The 21,651-nt window shown below is 41.5% G+C and overlaps 1 protein-coding gene across 1 annotated transcript in view; it reads right to left on the bottom strand.

Annotated features, from left to right (window-relative positions):
- Positions 1-8,465: 8,465 nt before the first annotated feature.
- LOC105493450 (uncharacterized) overlaps positions 8,466-21,651 on the bottom strand; it is a 39,609-nt gene continuing 26,423 nt past the window's right edge. The window contains exons 6-8 of the mRNA XM_071070569.1: positions 15,652-15,744; positions 15,121-15,192; positions 8,466-9,608 (exon numbers count right to left, since the gene is read on the bottom strand). Coding sequence (XP_070926670.1) covers positions 15,727-15,744 — 18 coding nt within the window. The 3' untranslated portion in view covers positions 8,466-9,608; positions 15,121-15,192; positions 15,652-15,726. The remainder of the gene's footprint in view (positions 9,609-15,120; positions 15,193-15,651; positions 15,745-21,651) is intronic.

The following is a 21,651-nucleotide window of genomic DNA, read 5'->3' as shown; positions in this document are numbered from 1 at the left end:
AATAAAGTAACAGACCAAAATGCACATTTCCAAAGGAATATCTGAAAACTTGTTCAATAATTCCTAATGCCCTTTAACCTTTTTAAAAACATAAAAAGAGGCAGGAAGAGGGAGCAGATGGGGAAATCATGGATTTCAAAAGAGAGGAGATATTACCAGCAGGTGGCAGGAGCGCGCCCGTGGTTATCCGCTGAACACTCTAGCACAGTGACAGACAGAGGAAGTCCCTCACAGCACCAGCTGCTCCAGAGGTTGTGGCATGTGGCCCATCACCCAGATAAAAAGGAGGAGAAGGGAACTCCTGGGTTAGGGGAGACTCATCTGTCCAGGTGATGTCGTCCTGCAGCACAGTAGGGAGTCTCTGGGTCAGAGCCCTCCAAAAGGCAAGAGCCATCTGGGGGGCTTTAGAGCTCCTGAGTTTGTCTTATCTATGGCTAGCAGATGTTGGATGCAGTTTTGCAGAGTATACAAAGCTGGACAAGATGTTGTGCACATGTACCCTAGAACTTAAAGTATTAAAAAAAACACAAAAAACTGGACGGCTCTAAATGGTTAAATACCAGCTTATGTGGGCTATGTTTGAAACAGCTGGATGTGTAAAAATTTGAATCTGCTCTGGTATGCTTTTAAATGCTAATGCGTCCCAGCCTGCTGTGAAGATGGGCGCAACCTAGGGGCCAAAATCCAGAGGCTATTGTAAAAAAATGGAGGAGATTGTAAAACAAACAACAACAACAACAACAACAACAAAAAACAACTCTTCGATGAGATCTGTAGTTCCTAAGGTGAGGAGAAAGGGGAGATGCTACGTGCTTTATTTACTGCCTGGTGGACCACTTGAAGAGCTCAAAACAGGAAGACACCGTGGATTGTGATATGAGCCCTGTCCCAGAAATATGCAGGTCTTAAGGAGGCCTAGTTACCTGTCTGGTGGCAGAGCTGTCTAGGGGCTGCCCTGTGAGGAGAGACCTGGGTGCTCAGAGTGCCCCAAAACTAAGAAGGCCATGTCTGCCTGTGCTCCTGGTGTGGCCACGTCTAGGGAAGCCAGGCCTCTTATTGCCCAAATAGGGAGACTTTTGAAAGTGAACAGGAGAATATTAATAATTATGCCAAGACACCAGAAATTGCCTGAGGCGGTTTTGGGAAAACTGGAATGGATGTCCCCCTACTCATGCAGCATGTAAAAGCAACCTGGAGACTTCGTGAGGGAGCATCTATGTGGGGTGGCTGGCAGGATGAATAGAAGCAAGCGAGGAATTAGGGGGCAGTAAAAGCAAATCATTCCTGAACCAGAGGTATTGTCACTGGGGTCCAGCAGGGAACCACTGAGAAATATGGGAAAGTGCCCATAAGAGAAAGAGGCAACCTCTACTAAGGCCAGAGAGGAAAGCCAGCTTGGGAAGTTAGTGATACTTCTAGGATCTTTACTGTCCCCTCCCTCTTTTCTCTCTTATTCAACCCCTGGAAGGTGTGAAACTGACAGACAGGCTGATGGAAGGGTGGGTGTGGGAGGAGTAGAAGAGAGAGAGAATGGTTCTCTTAATAAATGCTGAAAAACACACATCATTGACCAAAAAAAGTTGAGAAAATAAAAACAGTGGGTATAGACTTTAATTTTTTTCTTTTCTTTTCTTTTTTTTTTTTTTGAGACGGAGTCTCACTCTGTCACTCAGGCTGGAGGGCAGTGCAACCTCCACCTCCTGGGCTCAAACGATTCTCCTGCCTCAGCCTCCCGAGTAGCTGGGACTATAGGTGCCTGCCCACCACACCCGGCTAATTTTTGTATTTTTAGTAGAGATGGGGTTTCTACTAAAAAAAATGTTGGCCTGGCTGGTCTTGAACTCCTGACCTCGTGATCCACCCGCCTTGGCCTACTGAAGTGCTGGGATTACAGGCGTGAGCCACCGCGCCCCGCCATACACTTCAATATTAAAAGACAAAAGTTTACATAATGAGGGGACCCTAGAAGGACCTCCACTAGGATCATTAACAAAGCAAGAATGTGAACAATTTTCACTATTATTTCACAATGTTCTTTAGGAACTAGTTAGGGCAATTAGACAAAAGGAAACAATTTGTACATAAAGACTGAGATGAAGATATAAAACTCCATAGGCAGAGAACCTGATCATACATCTAGAGGATCAATGATAAAACTAACATAAACGCTAAAGGATTTCAGCAAGAGAGCAATGTACAACATTAACATACAAAAATCAATAACATTTATAGACACAAATATTCACCAGTTAGAAGATAAAATGAATCCATGGATCTCATTTATTACAGCAACAAGAAATAAATACATTTAAGAATAAATGCGGCCGGGCGCGGTGGCTCAAGCCTGTAATCCCAGCACTTTGGGAGGTGGAGACAGGCGGATCACGAGGTCAGGAGATCGAGACCATCCTGGCTAACCCGGTGAAACCCCGTCTCTACTAAAAAATACAAAAAAACTAGCCAGGCGAGGTGGCGGGCGCCTGTAGTCTCAGCTACCCGGGAGGCTGAGGCAGGAGAATGGCATAAACCCGGGAGGCAGAGCTTGCAGTGAGCCGAGATCCGGCCACTGCACTCCAGCCTGGGCAACCGAGCAAGACTCCGTCTCAAAAAAAAATAAAAATAAAAATAAATGCACCAGAAATGTTTGAAGCCAACAAGCAGAAAAGTATAAAACTCTCCTGAAGAATAGCTATGTTCTTCCTTGTTCTAGGTAGGGCATCTTTACATCATTGGTATTTCAATTCTTTCTGACTTAATGTATAACTTTAATGTGACCCCAATAAAAATTGTAATGAACATTTTCTTGGAGCTATACAAGCTGATATTAAAATTTATATAGCAAAAGAAATAAAGCAGAAGAACCCTGAAAGAACTGAAATGCAAGTCTGGAAGGGAACCAGTCACGCCAGGTACTAAATCAAAGAGGGCAGTGAGGAGCTGGCGCAGGGGCAGCCTGATCAATGGGACAGGACAGGGAGTCTCAAAATAGCCACAACTGCATGTAAATATCTAGTATGTGGTTACCACTGTATTCAATTCATGGGGGCAAAATAGAGACTTTTAAATAAATGGTGTTAGAATAAATTATAGTTATTTGTTCAAAGAGTTATAATTATATCAATTCCTTACACCATGCACCAGATAATCCTCCAAATGGATTAGACTGAAATGGAAAGGAAAAAAGGGTGAATTCCTATATCATCTGGGTCTAGGTAAAATCTTTTCAACTATGACCAAGTTCCATATGTAACTGAAAAATTAAAAACTTGACTACATATATGTATGTGTGTGTGTGTGTGTGTGTGTGTATATTTACTTTCATGGCAAAAATAATCCATTATAAGGAACACAAAAAGACAAATAATAAACAGGAAAAATGTTGATGACATATACTGCAAACTCCAAAATCATAAAGACATTTTAAATAATGAGAAAAAATGTAAAATGCTGTAGAAAATTTTGCAAAAATGATGACTGGACAGCTCAGAAAGTGAAAAAATACCTCTTAACTGTATGTAAAGTGTTTAACTTCACACATACTAGGAAAAATTAAAATAAAAATTATTCTGAGATATATTCTACCCATCAGATTGACAAAAAGCCAAAAGCTTTGACCGTAGACTCTTTTGACAAGGTTGTCAGGGGGAAAAAACAACTCTCCAACACTGGTATCAAGAATGCAAATTACTTAACTCCAGAGAAAGAGTAATTGGCAATTTCTAATAGAACTATGTATGCATTTATGTTTTGGCCTAGAAATGCCACTTCTAGGAATTCATCCTAAAGACATGCATCTAATCATACAAAAAATACATCTGCACAGATTATGCATTGCAGCATGATTTGTAATTGCAAGATATTAGAAACTGCCTAAATATTCAAGTATGGGAGAGCAGTTGAATAAACTGGGCTATCTACTGCGGTTGGGTATTCTGCAGCTGTTAAAAAACATGCAGACTTTTTATTTTTTTAATGAACTGATATAGAATGCTCTCCAGGAGATGTTAACTTTCAAACAATTTAAAAGGTAAGTGCAAAAGACGTTATAAATTATTCAGCTTTAAAAGGAAACAGTATTATGACAAACGCTACAACATGGCGGTAGCTTAAGGACATTATGCTAATTGACATAAGCCAGACACAAAAGGACACATATTGTATGATTATGCGCATATGAGGTACCTAGAATAAGCAAATTCCTGGAGACAGAAGACAGAATGGTGTTTGTCGAGGGCTGGGGAGAAGGGAGGAATGGGGTGCTATTGTTTAATGAGTACAGTGTTTCAATCTGGAATGATGAAAAGGTTCTGAAAATGGATGGGGGCGATGGTTGCAAACAATGTGAATGTAGTCATTGCCACAGAACTGTACACTTAAAAATAATTAAAATGATACATTTTGTTATGCATTTTACCACATTTAAAAATATATTTAAAAGAACTTATATAGCATGCTACATTTTATGTAAGATAAAAGAAAAAATAGGAGAATGTGCATATATCTGCATATATTTACAGAAATAATTACAGAAATGTATTAGGGCTCTCCAGAGAAGCACAATCAACGGGATACATCTGGATATATATATATTTATTTTATTTTATTTTTGAGACAGAGTTACACTCTTGTTGCCCAAGCTGGAGTGCAATGGCACGATCTCGGCTCACCTCCACCTCCACCTCCCGGGTTCAAGTGATTCTCCTGCCTCAGCCTATCGAGTAGCTGGGATTACAGGTATGCACCACCACACCTGGCTGATTTTGTATTTTAGTAGAGATGGGGTTTCTCCATGTTGGTCAGGCTGGTCCCGAACACCAGACCTCAGGTGATCTGACCGCCTCGGCCTCCCAAAGTGCTGGGATTACAGGCGTGAGCCACCACGCCCAGCCTATATCTGGATATTTAAGAGGAGATTTATTATGGGAATTGGCTCATGCAGTTTTGGAGGTTAAGTCCCATAATATGCATCTGAAAGCTGGAGAACCAGGGAAGCCAGAGGTGTAGTTAAGCCTGAGTGGGGCTGAAGGCCTGGGAACTAGGGGAGATGATAGTGTAACTTTCAATCTGAGGCCAAAGGGCTGGGAGGCAGAAGGAGGTCAGGGTGCAGGTACAACACGTATCTGCTGGTGAGAGACTCTGTCTGAGTCCGAAGGACTAATACTAGGAGTTCCGATGTCCAAGAATAGAACAAAGATCTTCCAACTCAGAAAGACTGAATTCATGCTTCCTCCATCGTTTTGCTCTATCTAGGCCCTCAGTGGATTATATAATATCACCCCCATTGATGAGGGCAACTTTTCTTAGTCTGCTGATTCAAATGCAAATTTTTTCTGGAAATATCTTCACACATGTACCCAGCATAATGTTTACCAGCTATCTGGGGATCCCTTAGCACAGTCAAGTTGACACATAAAATTAACCATCTCAAGAAAGAATAAACCAGAAAACGAGCTGATTACCTAGGAGAAGTGGAGAGAATGAGGTAGAAAGAACATCATACGTACTCAAAAATTAATGTTATATGTACTCCAAAGTAAAATTAAATCTATAGGAATGATGAAGGGAAAAACAACATTTCAAGCAGGCTAAAACAAATGAACCTATATCATTACAGGGAAACTGGGGGAAAGGGAGGGAAGGAAGAGGAGAGGAAGGACACGTAGGAATCAAATTGAGCAAAATATTAACAATAAGTGAATCTGGGCAAAAGTGTACAATTAGGATTTTTGTACATCATTTCTTTTTGAATATTTTTATTAATCCAAACTATTTTCCCAATTAGACAGGTAAAAAAGAAAAAAATTTAAAAGACCAACAACCAAAACAAAACAATACTGCGGAGACCTGGCTTCTGCTCTTGCTCTCAGCCTGGGGTTTTGCCTGGCAGCAGGGTGGCTTTGTGTGTGAAATCCTAGCAAGGCTTCTCTGATGACACCCGCCCACACTGCTACTGCAGGAGACCTCCACTTTTAGCAATGACTGTTATTACAGAACAATGCCTGGAGACATTTAGACTTCTAGAAATTTTGTTGTCTTTCTTTTGACAACTCAGCTCTCACTCTAAGAACAGGTGAGGCAAAGATTAGGAAACAAAGAAAATAAAAAGAAACCAAGAAAAAACAATCCAGATGCTTTCTTGAGCTTTTGCTCCATTTCTCTGCATAGATTACATCATTCACATGTCCAAATCAAAGTTACTTTAACCCAAAATAAATCAGTGAGTGATTTATGGTATTTTTGCATATGGAAAGAAACAAAGCAATGTTTTTCCAAAATACGTCTTGTTTTCACTTTGTTCCACAATGCATTAGAGTAATATTGTAATATGTCTTAATACCTACATTTTGAGCACCTACTTTAAACACTTTATGTCACTTAATCTTCAGAATCACCCTATACATTATGTATTAGTATTATTATCCCATTTTATAGATAAAGAAATGGAAGCTAAAATATACCAACTCCTTGTTCAAGGTCAAAAGCAAAACCAGGAGTGTCTCATTTGGAAGACTACACCTTCATCTATTGCACCATTTTCCCTTCCAACCATTTTAGTTAAAAGAAAAAAGCAACGTCTCACTAACTCAAACCAGTTTCCACTTCTACAGAACATTCTAGTTCTTTTGATTTGGGACATTCTGCATTTTTATCTAGATTTTGGTTCACAGAATTGCTCCCAAATAAAATTTTAAAATATTAACATTGTTTAGTTAAACAGAGTGAGATTAAAAGTGGATATAGTTTCACCAATGGAGAAAACAATGTTTATTATTGTAGACTTCTATTTTCTACTTCTTTCTTTCTGCCAATGCATGAATGCCTGGACACACACACACACACACACACACACACACACAATTGACCCATAGCTTGGCTCGACATCATTAGACTCCTTTCTTCTACAAAGATCATACTGTTAAAATCAGAACTGAAGGTTTACATGAGCACAATTTCAAACTGAAAATAATGGGCTCCTTTGCACACCCATTAAATAAGAGCAAATATATGAAAACAGAGTGTCTTGAATTTTATGGGTGCTGGATAATTGTGAGCTGATCCCTCTGATCTTCTCCTGGTAGTTTCTCTACTTGGATGATGGTCAAGTTCTGATAATATTCTGATGACAGAAGAATGGGTTTTGAGCCTACAAATTCACCCACCCACATTGCCCCTCTCATCTACAGGAACCTTCCATGCTTTTTCCAAAATTGTGTCCCAAATAAAGAACAGCAAAAAAAAAAGTTTGTTTTTTATTTTGTTTTTTGCTTGTAAGGACATCCAAATATTTTATCCAGGAATCATAATCACCATCAGTGCAATTAGGTATCTATTTAAACTTCTGGCTGTGATAAATGACAACTGAGGTCATTTCAAGATGAGTCATCCCAAGTTGCCTGCAAATACAAATCTCAAGGTGCCACCTGGAAGAGCTGTGCTGTCCAAACTGAGAGATGTGGTTTTAAAAGGCCAGCCAAGCTCCCATTCATTCATGAATCCATGCATTCATGGATCTCCACAGGGGAATAAGTCACTCAAAGCATTCCACAGGCTAGGCTGCTCTAGCCACAAGAACGTTTTGCTTAGAATTCTGGATGCTAGACTTTCACTGAACCGTTAAAAATGGTACCAACAGTGTCGTGTGTCTCGAATAGAGCACAGAAGCAGCTGCTCCTCTTGGAAGGGACCCCGGCTTTCCAGTTGACCAGTAGTCACCACTCAGTATTGTCTCCCACAAGCTCACAAGTTCACTTCATTCATTGTTCTGTGTCACCTTCCTGGCTCATGGGGGCATCTGACCTATATTTCAATGCCTTACGAAACTCTGATGAACAAGCAGATTCCAGAAACACATACTTAACACATAGTATTTGCTAGGCATTCTGAGAAATAATACAAAAGGCCCGGCTCCTATGTAACAGGAAAGAAAGCTGACCTATATAAATTACAGCAACAGAAGATAAAAGTCAAAAAGAATGGCAAGAGAGACACAAAATTATTGAAAAATTTTTTTTCACTAGAGAGGAATATTGGGAAAAGATTCATGCACGCAGTGCCATGAAAGTCAGGCCCTGAAAGACAACACAGATTTAGAGATGCAAGGAGAGAGAATAGATGCACAGACTGGAGGAAACAATCATGGAAACAATGACGAGGGTTGCTCAGGAAATACTGAGATGCTGCAGCTTTCAGAAACACAGTATACAGGAGAGACTGAAGGAAGGCAAGAGGGGGAAGCTGAGTTGGAACTGATGGTAAAGATCGTGAAATGCCAGGCCAGTAGGCCAATCTTATTCCATATGCATTGGGGGAACATTGAGCTGGGTGTGACATGACCTGAGCTCTGTCTTAGAAAGGATTTTGTGGCAGAGAGGAGAGTAATTTAAAGGGAGACACAGATGGCCCAGAAAGAATGATTAGGAGATGATATTAGTTTATCACTGCTATACAAATGACCACAACCACAGTGGCTTAAAACACATTTATTGCTCTATCATGCTGGAGGTCATAATTCTCAAAATGAAGGTGTCAGCAGGGCAGCATCCCTGCCAGGGCTCCAGGAGAGAAATCCTTTTCTTGCCTCTTCCGGCTTCTAGAGGCTATCTTCACTCCTTGGCTCAGAGTAACTTCCTCCATCTTCAAGGCCAACAGAGTCAAATGTCTCCCTCTCTTCTTCTTTCTCCCTCTCCCTTCCTTTCACCTCTGCATCCACTGTCATATATGTGTCTTGTTTCTCATCCTCCTGTCTCCCTATTTTGATTATATTTAGCACTTGCTTGGATAATCCATAATAATTTCCCCATCTCGAAATCCTTACCTTCAGCACACCTGCAAAGTTTCCTGTGCCAGGAGACAGGTCCCAAGGATTAGGATATAGATAGTGTTGGGGGCCAAGGATTCTGTCTCCAGAGACAAAAGCCACAGACCAGAACGAGGCAGTGCTATCTGCAGTAAGGCAAAAACAGTACACACAGGGATGGGGCTCAGCCCCATTGCCTCCTTTCCCTCTGTTCTGTACCTAGAGGTAGACAGAGAAGATGAGGGCTCACAATTGTGTATACTGTATCCAACAGGACTCTGGTTAAAAATAGCAGGAACACCACTCGAATGCCTTCAGCAAAACGTGGTAATTAATCAACTATTAATCAGCTCACAGTTGATTAATGAATTAATCAGAATGAATCTGTTGTCACTGGGAAGACTAGGGTTAGCGCATCCCTTGGTTCTTTGATTAGATTATCAGCAAGCTTGTCTCCTCTCTCAATGTGTCTTTCCTTGTATGGGCTTCATTCTCAAGCAAACCCTCTCCATCGGTGATGTTTAGGAGCCGCGTATCTTCACTGACACAGCTCCACCACCCCAATAGAGAGGTGCCACATTCTTCCCAACAATCCCAACAGAAGGCTCCTGCTGAGCCTCACTGGGTAAACTTAGGGCACGTGCCCATCTCTGACCTAATCAGTCTTATCAGCAGGAGAGAATTTGCTGACTGGCCAGGTCTGTCACAAGCTCACTCCCGAAGCAGGGAGGTGGCGAAGAATCACCCACTATTTACAGGCACTGCTTAGAGGAGGAAAGACATTCTTAGTAGAACATTATGGTGGTGTGATCTGAAAAGGAAAGGAAAAGAAGCCATAAACAGCAGATACCTACTTATTGGACAACAGAAGAAACAAAACAAGTTAAAACCCTTCCCAAGGGTTCTTTCCTGGGCGCTCAATTCTAATTCTCTTCCACCTGTCTGTGCCTAAATAGAGAGGGGAGCCTTAGGCACATCAGGTGGTCTTGTGCCTGCATCCCACTGCCTTGTTTGGGATTACAGTTTCCTGTTAGCCTATTTAATTATCTCAGTTCATATGCTTTTGGCAGGAGTTTAAAATAAATTTACAACTGAGTACTTTCATTCCAGCCAAGCCACAAGACCTGCTGACAACTCTTTAATTGAAAAAGTGTTTTCAATTTTCAAAGAGACCTGGGATTATATTAAAAAATGATCTGGCTCTTCTGTCATTGCCATTACGCTGTATCACCTGACATCAAATCATAAACATTGATTTGATGTTAAAAATGTTTGATACTGTTGGCCAGGAGCTACATTATTCATACACAAACAAATACATACTTATATCAATAATGTATACAAATAGATTTCTTCCTCTAAATTATATTTAGTGACTTAGGAGTTGGTCCATAAGACACATTCGGTAATAAAAAAATTTTAATGTTGCTGTTAAGGATGTGAGGATACAGTTTGGTCAATGACGGTGTACCCATTAAATGACATATTATTCAGCAGTTAAAAAGCCACTTCCCAAAGCTTACCAGAAAATGTTTCTGAGCTATATTTTATACTTAAAATGCTGATAAATATGAAAATATATGTATTAATATATGACAAGGCTCAAAGTTAACATGTTGAAAAGGATGTACAATGAACGTTGTTCTACCACTCCTGTCATTTGGCCCCTTAGTTCCTTGCCCAAACAATTGTTTCCTTTTTGTGTGTGTTCTAACAATGTGTTTACATAAGCAAATATATTTATACATGTGTGTATTTATGGGTACATACGTTTATATATGTATGTGTATTTGTATGTTATAAAATTATATTTACATAGACAAAGGTGACCTTAAGACAACACACGGCTATGCCCTGTGCAGGTCCACTTACAAGTGAGTTTTTTTAAATAAATATATTACAAAATGATTTGGAGATTTTCAGCAATCTGGAAACCTCACAAACCATGTCACCAATAAATAGCAAAACAAAATAAGAAAAAGTTAGGTATGTCATGAATGCATAAAATATACATATATACCAGTCTATTTATGTGTTAATCAACTGTTGATGTTATCAGTAAGGCTGTCGGTCAACAGAAGGCTGTTGGTAGCTAGGTTTTGAAAGAGTTGAAAATTACGTGCAGATTTACTGCCATGTGGGGAGTTGGTGCTTCTGATCCCTGCATTGGTCAAGGATCACCTGTATCAGTATGAGTAGTTACATGTGTGTGCATTCTGAAATACTATGGTAATAGAAGAAAAGGAAACTGTGGAAGAACAGATACGATTGGTTCCAATTTGTGTGAAAGAGGAAAAATCTAAATATATGTGGGCGTGTAGATATAGTTGCTATTTAGAAGGACAAACAGGAATGGCATAAGAGAGAAAAAAATAGTTTCAGCTGTTTACATTTTGCAATTTTTCAAATGTCTGTTACTTGCACATATGAAAGTTTTAATGAAAAAATCTATTTTTCAGGGCTTTGATATTCATGACATTTCTTCCACTTATAAACACACAGTGTCTTTCTCCTTCCTAGAGTCTGGCTGGCCTGGAACGTGCCATGACTGTAGAATACAATTGGAGGGAGACTGTACCAGCTCCAAGCCAGCTTTTCTGATACCTACAGCTTCTGGTTCTTCTGGAGGAGAAGTCAGCCACTAGGTAAGAAGTCAACTCACACTGAGGCTGCCATGCAGGGAGGAAGCCTAAGCTAGCCTGGTGGGGAGGCCACATGGTGGCCAACCGAGGAACCCAGTGGACAGGGCAAATTGAGACCCCAGACATGAAACCAGCTGAGTCATCCCAGTCCTTTGTATGATTACAACCACGGCTCCCATTATTAGGGCTCAAAGATGGTCCATATCCCCTCTCCCCTGAGCAAATTCTCACCCAAAGAATCATGAGGAACTAAAATGGTTGTTCTTTCACATTACTATGGTTAGAGGTGGTTTGTTACATTACGACAGACAACTGAAGCAAGCATGCAGAGCCTTACTTTCCGGAAATTGAGAAGGATAGTGCAGGTTTGTGTGGATGAGAAGCAAACACAAGTATTTATGTCACCTTTGTGGCTGAGAAGTGTTGCAGGTACGATTTTAAAAGCCCCATGGATAAACAGCTCATGTAGGTCCAAGTCCAGGCTTTGAATGCCCTACGGTTCCCTTGTTGGAAGCACCAGCCTCAACGTGAATAAAGCAAATGTACTGATCACCCTGTATGCCATTGGGTGACACAGAAGGTTTTAACAAGAGAGCATCTCCTCTACCTCACTGTGAACTAAAGAAAGACAAATCATGACTCCTTGGAACTTCATTTTCCCCTAGTATGGAGACGTTCTTATCCTGGGACAACTCCAATGTCTTACTGAAAGCATCAAATAAGATAACTCTGGGTGAAAGTGTTTTATACACTGTAAAGTGTGGTACAGACCTGGTGACTTTCCAGATCCTATTTTGAAGAAAAAACAATTATTCAGACCTTGAATTATAGCAGAACTAACAAATAGGAGGCAGGCTGGCATAAGACCTAAGATTGTGTGTGGCACAGAGCAACTGTCTGGACTGACACCTTGGCTTTTCTATTTATTTCCCGCGTGGCCTGATGAATGTGACTTTATTTCTCTGTAACTTACTTTGCTTATCTATAAAATAAGGATGTTAATACCCACCTCTCATGGTGCCGTAAAACTCACATAAGCAAATACCTTTGAAGTGCTTCAAACAACATCTGGCACATAGCAAGTGTGTTGCTGCTATTTTGATTATAATAATAATGTAAAGCTTTCCATATCTTTATGTTCTTCTAAACACTTTTGTTTTGATGAGAGAGTGGTTGAGTCATAACATTTGAAACTTGGAATGACCTTACTATTGATTCATCTAACCCAACCCTCTCCCGGTATCATCAATAGCCTCATCAATCATCCCTCACGCTTGCACATTTTCTGAAATGGGAACTCACTATCTCCCTGGTAGCCTCTATCCTTGTTGTGGAGCTCTGATAATTTGCTTCAAGTAAGTGTCCAACACTGAAGTTGCTGAGTCAGATGGCATATTCACTCACAAGCCTTTCAATTCTAGTTCCCAATGTGTCCTTAAGAAAAGTGATATTCATACACAGTACTACTCATAAAGTGACCAATTCAACACGACTTGAAGAAAGGAGAGTTGTATTAAAAGCCACTTTCCAGTTTGAGCAACAAAACAGTAACTATTCCTCATTCCTATTTTATATTCATTACAGAACTAATGAAGCTGAGTATTTTTTCTCAAATGTTGACTGCCTTACTTTTTCCATTTTGACTTGCCTATTAATGTCCTTTATCTATTTACTTGATGCATTTGCTTTTACCTTGATTAATTTATAAATTTCCTTAAACATACTCATTCTTTGTTAGAAAGTTTGAAAATAGTTTCCCCAACATGTCATTTACATTTTAGTTTTGATTTTGGTCTAATGTGATAAACAGATATTTTAAACTGTTTTGTAGCTAAGTTATTTTTTATGGTTTATTCTTTAGCTTGTATGATACAAAAATCTCCCTTGCCTATACATCACACCAATATTTACTTCCTTGTTTTTCTCTGCTCATTATAAGGGATTTCATTTTGACATGACGACTAATGCATTTTGTGGCACTAAAACCCATGAGGTTATCCTTCTCTCATTCCAATAAGACCAGGGGGTATTTATTGCTTCACAAAGGAAGGGCAGTTAAAAGGGAAATAAGACACAGAAATATGGAGTGTGTGTCAGTGAGAAGGGCCCCGCTTTCAGCCATCTATCTTCCCTCAACAATCCTCAGCCTTCACCTGGCATGTCCCAGGACAGGAACAGAGTCCTGCTGTCTTTCCAAGGGAATGTCATGGAGGGGTGCCAAGGCTTCAATAATTTGTTCTAAAAATGGCTTTGGAGAAAGATGTCATGATGTGTTTTTAGTTAGTTGCACCTGAGACAGCTACAGACTTTAATCTCATCAAGTGCAGTGACTAGAGCAGCCAAATATTTTTCATAAGAAAAATGGGCAAGAAATGACTGCAAGAAAGCCCAGGAGGTAGATGCTTTCTCATCAAGGCAAAGACAATCCTCGGCACTGTCTAAGCTGTCACATAATATATAGACGTAGTCCTGTACCATTACCAGAGACACAGGGATGACGGAAAAAACTTAAAAAAAAAAAGATTAAAAGAGCCTCATCACGTCAACACCTATCAAGATGTCAGCCTTGTGAGACTCAACAGAGAACCTGGTCATGTGTGCCTGGACTTCTGGACCCCAGAACCATGAGCTTATAAATCGTAAGCCTCTAAATTTATGATAAGATTTTAGGCAGCATAGAAAACTAATATGTAAGAGTTATTTGATAATGGCTTGACAAGTTGAGGAAGCATTTGCTGTACATCTCACATGAGCTGCTTTAGTAGAGCAATAGCCAGCACTGTCTGATCTCTCTCTCTCTTTCTCTTTCTCAAACACACACACACATAACTGATGCCATGCGTGTGTGATGTAACTCCAGTACAGAAAAAGAAGGTCTACCTATTTAGAAGCAAGCCCACCTGGAATCCAGATGTTGATTTCTAATACCATTCTACCATGAAAAGAACCCCAGTTTCCTGGGAAAATGACTGATTCTAGAACTGAGACAGAGAATACACAAAATGAGGCTGGAGCATCTTGTGTGAGAAAGTAAGAAACTCCTCAAAAGAAAAAAAATCATTGTTGGGGGTATGCAAAGGTACAGACTGAAAGAGCTCTCAGCGGCCAATGCTAGACAAATGCATGCAACAAAATAAATAAAATATTTTTGGGTAACCCAAAGTACAAAGAAAATATTCATGAGACATCTTGACATAAATGCTTAAATCAATCAATAGAAGAGAAGAAACAAGTCTCTTGTGCAGAATAATTCCAAGTAATTTATGTAGATTTTCTGCCCTCAAGGAGGTTCAGCCTAACTCATCAGTCCTTCAGCGAGGACTGGACCTAAATAACCATAGCCACGATGACATGTCAGGACAGTTAGTTCTTTTTCAACCTAATTTGGCAAGAGCCCAAATCATTCTCATCTGTTTCCCATGGCTTTACGGAGTAAAAAAATAAAATTCTAAATACGAGTTTCTTCTCTGCCATCACTATTAGCATAACTAATACATACCCCATATACCCGACATGCAATGCTTCAAAGAGGGTTTTTCCCTGGGAGCTTCTATGGTAGGGAATTTCATTCTCACCATTTTACAATCCAGGAAAGTAAGGTGTGGGTTAGTGACACTCGTTGCAAGGTAACTCAGATATTAAGTAGTTGATTTGTGGTTTTCTGGTGGAGGGCAGACCTACCTGTCCCCAGTTGCTCCCCACATGGGTTAGGATACTGAGACCAGTGTTGAGATTGTTGATCCAAAAATGCACCTAAAATGTATGTAACGGTTTATTAGTCACAAAATGGGACTTTTGGGGGACAGCAGGATTGTTCCTGGTACCAATGGAGCCCATGGCTTGAGTGGGGCAGAGGGTGGGGGATAGAGGGAGGGCAGCCTTGCCTCTGATTGCTAATGGGAGGCGGGCCGGGTGGGCTCCAGTGCACAGGTCCTGGTGTGCATGGCTCAACTCCCTACAGTGCTGAGGGAGGTGATGCTGGATTTTCTTACCGGAGCAGGTGAGGGGTGGGGCTTGAAAGGGAGGGGCCAACCATTAAAAATGCAATCAGATTCTGTATCACAGCAGTGATGTAGAACATTAAACTCAGCTCTTGGGACTCCGAAACCACTAGGGGGTTTCTACCCCGCAGCAGCTGCCATATACAACACGGTCATGGAGATGCACACAGACCACATGCAGGCAACGTCTTGCACTTTGAATATTACTCACCACTGTGATTCCTGGGCTGCATCACTCCTCACTAGTGAGCCTGTCTCCTAGGCACACTGGAGATGATCAAAGTCCCTATATTGTAGGACTGTCCTGAGAAGTAAATGAGACAAAATAACAGAGATGCTTAACTTAGAGCCTACTGTGTTGTAAATGAATAAACATGGAACTCAGTTAATTATTATTCACTCAACAGCATCAGTCTATTTTCCTACCCACAGGGTTCTGCATCCAACCTCAGGCAAAGGTGCAAGTCATGGGGTTTTCCCAGTGAGCAGAATGGCTTGATGGAGGTGTCAACTCTACACCATGGCTGGGGAATATGGATGAGTAATCTGCTTAGCAGGACTTTACTGAACATTTTGTGTTTGTTTCGTTTTGTTTTTGTAATTGTGTGTGCCAGGCACCATTCTAGGTGCCACAGACACAGCGTGAATCAAGATAGGCAAGATTCCTGCCTTGTGCAGTGTACATCCAAATGGGACGAGTCAGTGATGCCCATGTTCACAAATAAATAAGCAAGGTGGCTTAAAACATTATCAGTTTGCTGTCTTATACTTTTAGAGGTCAGAGTCTAGAAATTGGTCTGTGTGGCTGAAATGAAGCTATCAGCAGGGCCGTGTTCCTGTTGCAGGCTTCAGAGGAACATCTACTCCTGGCTCTGTGTTCCTGTCGGAGGCTCCAGGGGACAGCCTACTCCTAGCTGTCTTTTCCAGTTTCCAGAGGCCACCTGCAGTCCTTTTCTTAGGTCCCTCTGCCAGCAATCCTGACACTCCAACCTCTGCTGTTGTGGTCACCTCTCCTCTGACTCTGACCCTCAATCCTTCTCCTTATTAGAAAACATGATTACACGGGACTCACACAGATAATTTTGGGTAATCTCCCAATTCAAGGCACTGAATCACATCTGCAAAGTCCCTTTGTACAAAGTAACATGTTCACCAGCTCCAGGGATTAGCATATGGACCTTTTTTAGGAGGCCCTACTACGCTTGCGTATTGCACAACTTTGTATATTAAACCAATGAAAACTGAGTTCAAATCAAAGAGCACACATTCAAATGGCCTACAATCACCAGGAAGATCAGATACATGGGTCAAAAGGAAGAGGCATGGAAATTCACATTAATTTGCTCAAAGTGCCGTAACAAAGCCCCACAGACTGGGTGGCTTAAACAGCATAAATGCATTTCCTCACAGTTCTGGAGGCTGGAAGATCTGAGGTCAAGGTGTCTGCAGGGTGGCTTTCTTCTGAGGCCTCTCTCCTTGGCTTGTAGGTGGCCGTCTTCTCCCTGTGTCCTCACATAGCCTACTCGGTGTCTGTGCCCTAATCTCCTTTTCCTTCTTTTTTTCTTTTTCTTTTCTTTTCTTTCTTTCTTTCTTTTTCTTTTCTTTTTTTTTTTTTTTTGAGATGGAGTCTCACTCTGTTGTCTGGGCTGGAGTGCAGTGGTGCGATCTCGGCTCACTACAACCTCCGCCTCCGAGGTTCAAGTGATTCTCCTGCCTCAGCCTCCGGAGTTTACAGGCACCTGCCATCACACCCAGCTTTTTTTTTTTTTTTTTTTTTTGGATTTTTAGTAGAGATGGGGTTTCACCATGTTGGCCAGGCTGGTCTCAAACTCCTGACCTCAGGTGATCGATCCACTGGCCTCAGCCTCCCAAACTGCTGGGGTTACAGGTGTGAGCCACCGTGTCTGGTCCTAATCTCCGCTTCTTATAAAGACATCAGTCAGATTGGATTAGGACCTGCCATAACAACCTCATTTTTACTAAATTATGACTGCTCTAAAGACCCTATCTCCACACACAGTTACATTCTGATGTCCCGAAGGTGAGAAGTTGAACATACGTATTATGAGCACACACAATCCAGCTCAAGACAGAACCCAGAGCAGCAGAGTGGGCTGCAGTGACAGGAGGAGCAACTGCTCTGTCTAAGGGGGTGACAGCACCAGCCAGGGGTCACCCCATAGAAATGTGGGCTCCTGAGACATAATAGTCTCCTGGATTTTCAACAGAAGTCCAATGAAGTTTTCATTTTGTTTGTTTTGTGTATGTTCTTGTTTACTGTTTAAATAAGCCATCCTGGATTAACAACCTGCATACCCAGAATCTCTCTTACCCCTCTGGACACGCTGTGGGAGAAGGGAGGGGGCTTCTCTTCTCCTGCTTTGTCTCACCTCCCTTGCATCCAGAGTGGTGATGAGTTATGGAGGGAGAAGACAGAAGACGTAACAAAGAGGCTACCTGTCTAGGACTGACATGAGATGGTGCAGGTACTCTCTGGGCAGGGCACGTGTTGAAAGGAGCTGTTTTTGCAAAACATCTCCATCCAAAAAAAGGAGTATGAGGGTACCACCCTTGACTCTTCCAGCTCCTACATTGGACTTTGACTTCCATGAGGGCAGCACAGGCTTGACTTTTGACTCTAACTCCTGTACAAGGCCAAGCCACAGACACAAGTCAGTTGATACCTGTTAAATTTATGAATAAGTCAAAGAAATGCCTTGGAAAGAGAAATATGTTCTACCAGGAAATAACCCTGAGAAACCTTGCAGGTCTGCAAGTGTGCTGAGGCTGCAGGGCCTCTGGGACTTCAGTCAAAGCACCCAGATGAGTGGGCGGCACCCTCTGCCTACTGTATCTTGATGACAATGAGAAGGATGATCTCAAGTTTCCTCTCTGAGCAAGAGAACCACAGATTTTAAAGGATCCGGCAATCTGTGTTGAGAAACCACCTACGAATGACTTGTTTTCATTGGTCTATATAGGAGTATCAAGAGCTCTTCAATTTCTTCCATAATTTCATCAGGATCCACTAATGAGAAAGACAGCTGAACCAAGAGATGGGAATTGCAGTCAACAAAATCAGAGAAAAGGAAAAGCTCTTTGATTTACTCACATTTTTTCCTTCCTTTTTCTGCAGTCTTATTTGAATGGGGAAAGCTAGCTCATAACTATTTCAGTTCTGCCAAAACCTGAGAATGATGCCAAAATCCAACCGACAATATATTAACAAGATACAACTCTAAGGAAAGGTTGGCAGCACAATTACATGCACAAAGAGTAAGCAAATGCTAGTCTTTCTGTCTAATTGTCGCATGAGACGACATTCCACGGTTTCAGGCACATGCAAGCTACTTCAGGAATCAAAGTCCACTAAGGAAGAGTGGGGATTTGTGATGTAATAGGAAACATTTCCAAGCCTTACAGAGCAAGGGAAAACTGAGACTCCTCAAGCATCATAAAATGAGATCTTCCCCGAGTCTAAGAAGAGCCCACTAGAGAGGCATTATAGGTGTTTATGCCTCTCTAGGACGCCAGGCAGGATTCAGGCTATAACCCCGGAGGCTGGTGAGGAACCTACAAGAACAGGAGCCCTCAGAGCTGGGGCCAGCTCCTTCCCCATAACTTTCTCCAGGTAAATCCTCTGTGCACCTAAGGCCTGAAAGGCTCACAATAGGGTTAAAATAAAATCTCTCTTTCAGTGACAGGGTTGAATCTTCAAATGCCTGGTGATGCCTAAAACATACACAAACTTATTTGCAAGTAAGCACAAGTTAGCATGAACAGCCACTGCAGCACCCCAACACAGTACAATAAAGAATATTTATGCTTCTGAAACAAAGGTGGGAAGTGGATTTCCTGCAATAATAAATTCGTTACTACGTGTTCATCCAGAGAACCAGACCCACCAAGAGCCACTGGCTGCAGGCCTAAGCATTCTCTGGATCTCTTTTAATGCAAATGAAATCTATCTTTTTTATTTTAAAAACAACATTGGAGTCATAGAAGAAAAATAAGAAAAGTTTCTCCTACAAGTGAAGTTTACTATTCATTTCTACCTCTTTTTCTGTCTAAAGTGTTCCATGCTGCCCTCACGGAAGTCAAAGTTGAGTGAAGGAACTGGATGAGTCAACATTGGTGTCCTCATCTAATCTCAGCCATTTAGGAATACAGGTGATTAAAGGCAGCTTCCTGGCCAGGCGCAGTGGCTCACGCCTGTAATCCCAGCACATTGGGAGGCCGAGGTGGGAGGATTGCAAGGTCAGGAGATCAAGACCATCCTGGCCAACATGGTGAAACCCTGTCTCTACTAAAAGTACAAAAATTAGCAGGGCGTAGTGGTGCATGCCTGTAGTTCCAGCTACTCGGGAGGCTGAGGCAAGAGAATCACTTGAACCTGGGAGGCAGAGGTTGCAGTGAGCCGAGATTGCACCACTGCACTCCAGCCTGGGGACAGAGTGAGACACAGTTTCAAAGAAAAATAAAAAGGCAGCTTCCCTTTCCTCAGCTCAGAGGTGGATCAATGATCAATGTACAGGAACAAATAAAATATGTAAAGACAAATACAGTTTTTATTATTTTCTGGGGAAAAGTTCAGTCTCTAGGCTAATGGAGTCAGTGTTTCCATAGCCAACCAAGGATGGCCAGTCTTGGGGCTGTACCTAATTAGCATAGGATGTCGGGCTGCTGTTGACCACCAAAGTCTCAGAACAGAGCTGCCCTGCTGCAGAGGCAGAGGATAGAGAGAGGATGAAGTTATGGGCAGGTAAGTAGCATATTCTTTTCTATCTGAAGGGGACCAGATAAAATTGCTTGGACTTTACTAACTAAATGTTTTATGATAGAGAAAACAAGCAGATTTTTTTTTCTCAGTAAGAGCCCGGTGTTACTTAAGATGGTTGTCTCTATTGAATGGAAGGGAAAGAGAGAGAGAGTGAGAGAGAGAGGGAGGAAGAGAAAGAGAGTGAGAGAGAGAGGGAGGGGGAGAGAGAGAGAGAGAGACAGAGAAGAGAAACAATGCAAATCCCCAATAGATCATCGTATGCACTCATTTTATCTCCAGTTGTCTGTGTTTTGTGGCAATTATTAAAGTTTCTCTGTATTCCCAATGCCCTTTTGTGAACTGTTATTACAATGTTACTAAATCACTTATTATTATTATTATTATTATTATTATTTGAAATGGAGTCTCACTCTGTCATCCAGGCCAGAGTGCAGTGGTGCAATCTCATCTCACTGCAACCTCTGCCTCTTGTATTTAAGCGATTCCTGGCCTCAGCCTCCAGAGTAGCTGGGATTACAGGTGCCTGGACCACATCCAGATAATTTTTGTATTTTTAGTACAGATGGGGTTTTGCCATGTCAGCCAGGCTGGTCCAGAACTCCTAACCTCAAGTGATCTGCCCACTTCAGCCTCCCAAATTGTTGGGCTTACAGGCGTGAGTCACCGCGCCCAGCTAAATCACCCTTCTATTTAATAAAGACATGGCACTAGAATCTGTTTCTCTCTGCTCATTTCCAGTTAACTCTGCGCTGAAGACTCGGCCCTTCCCTGCTGGGTGGGCCAAGGTTTGCTGCGGTTTGTATTTATGCATTTCAGAAATCTCTGCAGGCTGTTGGAATCATTCTCTCTCAGGGTTCAGAAACTGCAAATGCACTGATCTTTTTCCGCCATACTACAGCAATGACTTCCCCTTAGAGTCTTCTCCATCTTCGTATTATCAGGTAAGTCAATAGATTTAAAAAGAAATTGAAAATACAGTCATTGGTGCCAATTGCCAGGGAGGGCAGGCTTCAGTGTGGCTTTGTAAAGAAGTAATGAAGGTGAGAGAAAGGCGGATTTTGTTCCCTGGTGGACGTTTCTGTTTCATTTTGTTTGTTTGTTTTCTTTCTCTCTCACTTCGAACATTCTACAGATACAAGTAACATAAATTCCAATTCCACATGTTTTAACTGAAAAAGGAAAAACAGATACTAGAGGTTGTTGCTTGTTGACTCACATCACTGAAAAGACCAGGCTCTGAACTGGCTGACCGCAGGCTTGCCTAGAACCTGTGGCTTTGTGACTCAGTTTTCCTCCCTCTCTTCATTCCATCTTCTGCTAGGCTGGGTGAGTCCATGTGATGTGGCCTTATAGATTCAGGACATACCATCCACTTACAACATTTTACAGAAAAGATATCATCTCTTTCTTGTGGCTCCAGAAAAAAAAAAT

The sequence above is a fragment of the Macaca nemestrina genome, chromosome 10 (genome assembly GCF_043159975.1).
Source record: "Macaca nemestrina isolate mMacNem1 chromosome 10, mMacNem.hap1, whole genome shotgun sequence".
Lineage (NCBI taxonomy): Eukaryota > Metazoa > Chordata > Mammalia > Primates > Cercopithecidae > Macaca > Macaca nemestrina.
The sequence above is the reverse complement of the archived record's forward strand: the minus strand, read 5'-3'. Positions and strand labels throughout refer to the sequence as shown.